Genomic DNA, 9,282 nt, shown 5'->3' on the forward strand with positions numbered 1-9,282 from the left:
GGGATCCCTGGGGAGCGGGGCCGGCGCCGGCGCCTCGGCCGCTCAGGCCGGGTGAACCGTGGTCTTGCCTAGCTGAGCCTCCGTTCTGACCGGCATGTGGGCAACCTCTTCTGGTCCCTCACCGCCCACCCAAGGACCGGCGACCGCCACTGAGGAGGATTTAACTCCGTCAAGTGTGTTAACCTGTGTTCAGGGAAGCGCAGGCTGTCTTTCCGTCACATCATTACAAGGGAGCCACGGTGGTCCAGTAATGCTGTCTCTTGCTCCGTTTGCAGTGTTGTCACAATGGAAGCCAAGGGTAAAAAGAAGTTCGTGGGGAAGAGTGGAAAAGCACCTCGTGGAAAAGTGCCACACGGGAAAAGGAAATTTAAAAAAGGTAATGGTAAGAAGGCAAAGGCTCCTTAATAGGGTCCTGGCTGAGTTGTTATTGTTGTGCACAGGCATGCTCAAACTTCATTTTTTATCTTGGTAAACTTATGTTGTGAAATTACTAGCTTGGTAGATGTGTGAAGAACAGGGGGTGTTGTCTACGTGGACTGTAGTAAGGCTTTTGACAGTGTATCCCATAACGATCCTCACAGAGGTGCTGATGAATTATGGGCTGGATGAGCAGACGGTGAGGTAGATTGAAAACTGGCTGAATGGCTGTGCCCAGATAGTGGTAATCAGCGGCACAAAATGTAGTTGGAGGCCAGTAACTAGCAATGTACCCCAGGAGTCAATACTGGGTGTAGTCCTGTTCAACAGCTTCCTGGATGATCTGGATGATGGGGCAGAGTGTACCATGAGAAAGTTTACCGATGACACAGGGAGGAGTGCCTGATACACCAGAGGTCGTGCTGCCCTCCAGAGGGACCTCAGCAGGCGGGAGAAATGGGCTGACAGAAGCCTCATGAAGTTCAACGAGGAGAAGTGGAAAGTCCTGCACCTGGGGGGGAAAAACTCCATGCACTAGTACAGGCTGGGGGAAAGCAGCTTTGCAGAAAAGGCCTTGGGGCTCCTGGTGATCACAAAGCTGAACAGGAGCCAGCAGTGTGCCCTTGTGGCAAAGGTGGCTAATAGGATCCTGGGCTGCATTAGGAGAAGTGCTGCTTGCAGGTCGAGGGAGATGATCCTTGTTCTCTCCTCAGCTCTGGTGAGACCCCACCTGGAGTGCTCTGTCCTGGTCTGGGCTCCCCATTACAAGAGAGATACGGAGCTACTGGAGAGAGCCCAGCAAAGGGCCACGAACACGATACTCCATGTCTGGAGTATCTCTCCTATGAGGAAAGGCTGGGAGAGCTGGGACAGTTCAGCCTGGAGAAGAGAAAACTGAGGGGGCTCTTATCAATGTATACAAATACCTGAAGGGGGGGTGCAAACACAGAGTCGGGCTCTTTTCAGTGGTGCCCAGTGACAGGACCAGAGGCAATGGGCACAAACTGAAACACAGGAGGTTCCCACTGAACACCAGGAAAGGTTTCTTTACTGTGAGTGTGACTGAGCACTGGCACAGGTTGCCCAGGGAGATGGTGGAGTCTCCCACCCTGGAGATGGTCAGAAGCCACCTGAACATGCCCCTGGGCAACCAGCTTTGGGTGGCCCTGCATGAGCAGGAGGGTTGGACCAGATGACCTCCAGAAGTCCCTTCCGACCTCAATCATTCTATGATTTTGTCTTGCATTCAAAACTATACTGACTGATCACATAACCTGGAAAAAGTAAAGCTGAAATGCTTTAAATAGGTTGCATTGCAAGCCCTTCTGTTTGAAGGCTCTATGTGATTGACCTAAAATACTCTTTTAATTAAAAATTTGAAGTTGATGACTTTTTGATTCTAGACTTTGCTTTCCCACATTAAGAAAAAGTTTATTGGAGAGTTGAAGCTCAATGTGTGTGAAGTGCTGTGGGTTAGGATTGAGAAGATCCCTTTCAGTGTTTGCTCTCATCAGGTTAAAACAGATGATGTCAAAACTGCTCTGACCATAAACTGTGAACAGATGATTTGGGGATTGATGACTTTGATGTCAGCGGTGGTGAAATTCTTAATTTGGAATAATCCTTTTTATGCCTGGGCTATTATACTAGTGCCCGCAAAATGATGCCTGGGCGAAACTTCCCTAGGGAAAACTGGGACACCCAGGGACTGGAATGAAAACACCAGCTTTGAGAAGCATGTAAGACTTATTGTTATATATATAATTGTTATTACAAAGTAATTTAATTCTTGTTACAGTAATAATTTGTTATTTTGAAGCTACATTAGTATTAGGATAACATTTTAATTTCTGTTTTCTTGGTTAATAGATTCAGGTCCACCAAAGAAACTTCTTAACAAAGGAGATGAGGAGGGAAAGCCCAAATCTGTTTCCAAGAAGTTTGTGAAAGGACAGTTAAGACCTGGAAGAGCTAGTGTCAAACAATTCAAGAATAAACAGCAATCAGAAAAGCTTGCAAAGAAAAGGAAGCTTCAGGATGGTGAAGAAGGAGGTGAGCAGATGTGAGCAGACTTTTAAGCCTGGATATCAATGGATACTAGGTTTTGGGAAACACATTGTTCATCTAGGTGTTCCTCTTTACCCCTGTGTTTGTTATCACCCTTCCAAATTGGCTGAATGACTCCAAGTTTACTTCAGGTTCAATCGTTGCTGTGGAAAAATGTACTTCACTTGACTAAACTTGAGGCCAAAGTCATGAGAATCAACAGTTACAAATTTTCTTGGAAGTCAAAAGTGAAGATACAGTAGCAAATTTAAATAATTGGTATGCCATTGTAAAGCTATGATTATTTTAATGCTAGTATTAAGTGGTTAGCTTGAAACTGGCTGTTTTCATTCAGATTTGGAAAATAGGGAGTTTTTCGTGGGCCATTTTAAAAATTTAATCCTGTGTTCTAAAAGTATTGGCTATAAAACTTGGAACACAAAAATTCATGAAACAAAGTTGATTATCCTTTATATTATTTTTTTCTGTGGTCCAAACTAGCTAGACACCTCTTTATAAAGAAAAAAAAAAAGACATCATCAGTGTTATCACTGTTTTTTACATTTTATAGCTTATTTTTTTTGTTTACACAGAGAGACTAAATAAATGTCTGACTTTATCACTGTTTAAATGGATTTCTTTTTCAACTTTGTTTCTGCTACATGCGGACTTCATGTTGTTCCCTCCTCTGCTGTGAAGCAAAGCTCTACTGCAACAATTAAAATGAGAAGTGGAATCTTATGTGAGGGATTCTGAAGTTCTGCAGAAAAATGTTAGTTGTTTGAAGGACAGTAGAAGGTGTTGAGTATTTTATTGTTGCTGTTGTTGCGTGTTTGCAGAATGGCTTCACATGGAATATGCACTAGGTGTCTGGAAGTGTAATAGCAACAGAATGTTCATATTAAGATGCTTTAAAAAAAACCAACACAATTACAAACAAACCTTTAAATGTTGTTTATGAGAATAACTGAAAGGTGCTGTGTCTTGCGCAGTGGTGCTGCTCTTAAAGCAAAGCGTTACTGTTGTTGCTTGTCACTGTTTAGGAGAGTGATAGAAAAAATCGATAATACGCTTTGTAAAAACAGAGCTTGGTTTTTGGATGGGTAAGACAGTTAAGTGCATGCTGCTAAATACCAACAAGCGGTGCTTTAAAGTCTAAAAATTTAAAGCTGGGTCTTTAATGTTCTATATAGAAGTAATAGCGTGACTTGCTTCTGTGAAATCATGTAATATAAGATGGTGGTTTTTGTCAAGGTATGAATAAAACTAAAATCAAATACTTGAAGTTTTTCCATAACTCATTTGTGGCACTTTCTGTAAAGTTACCTTAACTGAGTTTGTTGTGTGGCAGCGTATAGCTGTTGTATAGTAAAATCCCATGCTTAAGGAATTTGACTGAATAAAAAGATGAAGCACGTAAAAAGGCTTTAATTTTTTTCCTTTCTCTGATATTTCAGATATGTATCTTTGAGCTAGGGTTCTTCTTTTGAGAGAGGGATAAGGTATGTATGAGTACAGATGAACTAAAAAGGAAGAATGACCTGGGGCAGTCATAGGCTGCTACGTGCATTTTGAGTCAATTTTGAAGCTATTAAGAGGTTTGCGATGTATCCTTTGGCAGAGCTTTGAGGAAGAATCGTTGTTTGCCATGTTTTTCCAGTATTCTAGAAGTGGAAATTATTAGCTTAGCATACTTACATATTTACACTTTGATATTAGCTAGCTGGGTAACTGCAGGCAAAGCTCCTGAATTATTAGCAATTCAAGGCACAGAACTGACATAGTTTATCCTGATAAAGGATTCCATTGCTCCTCTTTTATTGACTATAGAAAATGTGTTTATTTTTGTCTTCAGGGTCAGATTCTAAAAAGCCGAAGTGGAATGACTTCAAAAAGAAACGGAAGGAGTTAAAGCAAACCAGACAACTTAATGATAAAAGTAATTATGACATAATTGTAAAATCAAAGCAAATATGGGAAAGTGTGAGAAGGTAATAATGATTTTTTTTTTTTTTCCAGTTGGCTTTTAGTCATAAGTTGCAAGAAGACTCTCTTTCTCCTCTTGTAGTTACATGAAACTATATTTCCACGGTGAAACTCCATGAGTGAATGATAGTATTATGTGCAATTCTGTAGGTGATTCAAGCAGAGTGACCCATGGTGTTAGAAATGTCTGGATTGAGCTCACTTGTATTTTAGGCTAAAATTTGTGAGTAAATGCTTAAGGAGTTGTCTTATGTTTTTTAAATCCTGAAGCACAGCGCATGTGCACAGATTCAGCCTGATCTTGCAGTGGGATCACTGCATGAGTTTTTTGTGGACATTTGTATACTCTGTCTGGGCAGGTGTAATTCTAGAACTGGGGCTCCACATCAGAAGGAGGAGTTAATTTTACTTGCTCTAAGTGTCTGTGCTTTGCCGTTTTGGCTGTAAGATGCTTACAGATCTTTGGATCTGTAAACAACTCTGGCTGCAGATTTGAGTTTATGTTCTTTTTAATAATGTTGTTACTCAAAAGAATAATTTTGAAGTGTGGAAATCTGGTTTGGTTTCGGGGAACTGAAACTGCTTAATTACATGTATGTACAGGTTTAATGAATGACAATGTAAATTTGGATTAGCAGGAGCTAACTTCATTTTATTATGTACTGTCTTGCTTCTTAATTTATAGCTGTAAGTGAATCATACTACAAAAAAGCTGCTTCCTCTGTTAAGATTGGTTTACTTTTTTGGTTTGTAGGAAGAAATGTGATAAGGAGAAGCGAGAAAAGCTAATGAATGAACTACAAAAGCTTCTTCATGGAAAAATTAAAAGTGTAAGAAAAACTAATGCCATAATGCACAAATTCACAAAAGCTTCTTTAAAGAATGGTGAAATGTAGATGAACTTTTAATAATATAGTACTAACCTGTTCTTCCAAAAGGTACAGGGAATTTTTTTAAACTGTGAGTAAAAAAGAACAAAAACAGGGTTGAAAGGCTGCATTTGGCGCCTGGGTTTCAGGACATTAGTCCTGGGATGCTTTTTCTGTCAGCTGGCTATGATAAGGCTGTCTGTTATGGCAAGCAGCTTTAGTCCAGTGGAATTCTGTGTTAACTGAAGTTCAAAAACAGCCACTCAGACTTCTAATGAATTACAATTGTTGCTGTGCAGAATTCTTTTAGAGAAGTTAATGTCCTGATACTTAACTATACTAAACAGTCTTTCTGCTTAATTCTTGAAATGTATAAATTTGCAGTGAAGTAATGTTGGATTTTAAAGTGATTCTTGGTATTCCATGCTGACGCAGAACTGTATTGTCACACTCACTCTGAAATTACGAAGAACATGAGAGAAAACGAGATACCATTTCATGGTTCTCCTTCAGTATTAAAACCTTGATGCGTGTCCTTAATTGTCAGCAACTGCAAGTATTGTCTGTATTTTGTTCGATACAGTACTTATAACGCAGTAAAAAAACCTTAAAACTTAATTCGTTATAAACAGGTAACTATTTCTATAATTGGCATTACATGCTACATGTGGCATAAAACTGTATCAGAGAGAAAGTGCATTAAAATAAATTTGGTCCATAATGCTGTTTGAGTAGCCTAGGATAATGAAATACCTCTGTCCTGTAGCTGGCATTTGCACATGATTCAACTCGAGTGATCCAGTGCTTTATTCAGTATGGTAATGAGAAGCAAAGGCAAGAGACATTTGAAGAACTGAAAGGTACTTTCTTCCCATTTACATTTTACCTATATGCTTCTGTGTTGTTGTTAGGATGCATTAAAACAAGCCGTATTCTCTTGAATATTTGTAACTTTCTGCTGAAATTATGCATTGTTCCTAGTGAGCTCTTAAAACTTATTTAAATAGTAGCATCTTGTTTTGTAGAGTTACTGTAGTGAAAAATCAAACCAGCTGAATGTTTTTCCCTTCTAGATAGCCTAGTAGAGTTGAGCAAGTCAAAATATTCCAGAAATATTGTGAAGAAGTTTCTTATGTATGGGTGAGTATGAGGTGAATTTGCTTAGCTGTGTTGCATTGCTTCATTTCCAGTATGAATGCTGCTCTTAATCTATAGTGCATCAATCATGAAAAAAAAAAATGTCTCTGGAAACATCTTTGTAATGGTGACAAGACAGGAGAGTGTCTGGTATTGCTAACAACAGTTTTCCTTTTGCAAAAAGTAAAGTAAAGCTAAAGGAAAACATATGCCAAAAAAAGCTCAAATATGCTCAAAGTTGATCTTTGCCTTATACTGAAAACTGGCTTTTAAAAATTTTTTCTGCTTAGTGTTTCAGGAAGGCATCCTTTATTCTGTAGAATTTATCCACTGGTTTCTTTTCTTTCCCTCAAAATACCTTATGATTTCTCCAGATTCCTGGCTTTCTCTCCATATTTTCATAAATGCCATAAGGCTGATCCAGATGCATACATTTCCTGGTTTCTGTGCTAAAACTTATCACCTAAATGTACTTCCAAAAATAAAACTGTTGATAGGTCAGCTTATCCCTAAAGTTTTAACTCTTGCTATCTATCTTTCCATGTGAAACAGGACAAAACCACAAGTTGCAGAAATAATAAAAAGTTTTAAAGGCCATGTGAAAAAAATGCTCCGACACGCTGAAGCATCTGCTGTAGTGGAATATGCATATAATGACAGAGCTATTCTGGAGCAGAGGAATATGCTGACAGAAGAACTATATGGGAACACTTTCCAGGTTTACAAGGTGATGTGTCAATACTTTCTAGTTTAAGGTGTTTAACATCTAAGGTATTGTGCTAGTAATACCTTACCTATCTTACCTACTATTTCTTTTGATTAAATTTCGTTCTGTCAGCTGTCCAAATGTAGTTTAGTTTAGCACGTTTAAACGTTATGATTACTTGCACATTTCTATTCTAGATTAAATTGTTGTGTTTTTTCAGTTTGAACTATGTAAAATATATTATGTTCATGTATAAACTTGCTCTGCTCATCGAAGACAGTCTAATATCATATAGTTGCAGTTATCTAGTGTCATAGTGTCTAGCCTGAAGTGGTCATCCTTGCTGAGATAAGATTTAGGCTTAATTCCCCATTAATGCTGTAGATGGCTTTCGTGTCCGAACTACCTTATGTCTAATGACAACTGAGTGTGGGCAGAATGTGCCTGTATCTATATACAGTATGTGATTTAGGGTTAATTTTTGGCTTTGTTTTCTTTTCCCATGGAGACTATAGGACTTGAGTCCAAACTCTCTTGAAACTATTTAGACGTAGATCCTCACCAGGCAGTGGAAACCTTTTTAAAAAGTACAACCTCCTTTCTTTTGACTTCTGTTTTTCTTTCTTGCTTGCTGACTTGGAAAGTTGGTTTTCATTAGAGGCACAGCTAATTTTATTTGCTACAAAGTACAAAACTGTTTTATGCAATTATTAACTACACTAGAGTGATTTTTGCACCCTGGTGTACAACACAGGACGCTTTTACCCCAGATTTCTGTTAAAATTGTTATAAGACATTACAGCTCATTTCTAAACTGTACTACTATTTTTTCTTTATGGGTTTAGTAAAAGTAAAGTTTTAGTAAAGCATTTTGCAACACTGTAATAGAAAGGCGGGCTTGCGGGCTGTGATTTGTACTGGGAGTAAAACAGCCTCTGAAATCAAGTGGGATGTTAGCTTCCATCATTCTAGCATTCTTGGCATGAGTGCTTCAAGTAGTCTTACATTGCGGTGCAAATCTGAGACTCAACAGTATGTGGGTTTATAAGAAATTACGATGTAATCCTTAATGAGACCTGGAATTTCTTGGAGTTTTGAAATGTGTGGTTCGCAATTACCAGTGTAATTGCTTAGATGAGATACCAGGAAGTACTTTTGTATTCAAGGTATATGGTATATATTCCTCCTCTCTGCTGTTCTTGAACTGGAATTTCCTGGGCCTTGATTAACTTCTCAGTTCATTGACTTGTTGTTGTGTTGCCCCTTGATGTATGCATACTGTCATGCAGGATTTCTGCCTGATAAGCTTTTTATTTTTAAAATTGTAAAAACTATCAGTTTTACAGAAAATTAATTTTGTTTGTGATACTGTTCATGAATTTTGATTGAAAAAGGACTAAAGATTATAATTTTCTATGAACTCCGATACTTACTGGGAACGATTAAACCTCTGGTTGTGCATTTTCAGACACCAGTTGTCCCAACACTGGATAAAGTGTTAGAAGCTCAGCCTGAAAAGAGGGAGGCCATCTTGGATGAAATGAAACAGATTCTTACACCAATGGCACAAAAGTAAGGACAAAAATTGATTTGAGGTGTGACAATCTAGCATGTACAGGTTTGTTTCTGACATACAAACAGACAGTGATGTTGATACTCTTTTAAGCTGTAACGTTGCTGTGTTGTATAGTAAGTAACTATGGTTTTGTCCGAAGTGTCATAATGAATATCTTCTCTTAATTTTGAAGTTCACTTCTATAAACTGAAGTGTCCCCTGCCCCAGTCAAACAGTCAGTAAAAATCCAAAGTGTGATGTGCTTTCATAATGCATTATTGGATAAGCTTCTCCAGTGGTCTTTAGGAGAAAATATTTTGCTAGGGTTTAGAATTTGTAAGTTTGGTAGAATTTTCCACATATTGTCAATGCTAAACATCTAATCCAGAATGACTGTGTTTTCTGCACGCCACATTGCCTAACATTTTAAAATACAAATAAATTATTGCTAGCTTATGTTAAAACCATTACTTGTGGGGGACTTCTTGCTTATTTTCCTCTTCCCTAATACAGAGAGGCTGTGATAAAGCACTCACTGGTACATAAAGTATTTTTGGACTTTTTCA

The 9,282-nt window shown here is 38.5% G+C and overlaps 1 protein-coding gene across 1 annotated transcript in view; it reads left to right on the plus strand.

The window, feature by feature from the left end:
- Window positions 1-283: 283 nt before the first annotated feature.
- KIAA0020 (KIAA0020 ortholog) overlaps window positions 284-9,282 on the plus strand; it is a gene marked incomplete at its 3' end in the record, with an annotated part of 11,862 nt that continues 2,863 nt past the window's right edge. Inside the window, exons 1-9 of the mRNA XM_009577492.1 lie at window positions 284-382; window positions 2,287-2,469; window positions 4,319-4,454; window positions 5,204-5,279; window positions 6,085-6,178; window positions 6,392-6,458; window positions 7,008-7,182; window positions 8,630-8,733; window positions 9,230-9,282. Coding sequence (XP_009575787.1) covers window positions 286-382; window positions 2,287-2,469; window positions 4,319-4,454; window positions 5,204-5,279; window positions 6,085-6,178; window positions 6,392-6,458; window positions 7,008-7,182; window positions 8,630-8,733; window positions 9,230-9,282 — 985 coding nt within the window. The remainder of the gene's footprint in view (window positions 383-2,286; window positions 2,470-4,318; window positions 4,455-5,203; window positions 5,280-6,084; window positions 6,179-6,391; window positions 6,459-7,007; window positions 7,183-8,629; window positions 8,734-9,229) is intronic.

This window comes from Fulmarus glacialis, unplaced genomic scaffold (genome assembly GCF_000690835.1).
Source record: "Fulmarus glacialis isolate BGI_N327 unplaced genomic scaffold, ASM69083v1 scaffold15385, whole genome shotgun sequence".
In the NCBI taxonomy this organism is placed as follows: domain Eukaryota; kingdom Metazoa; phylum Chordata; class Aves; order Procellariiformes; family Procellariidae; genus Fulmarus; species Fulmarus glacialis.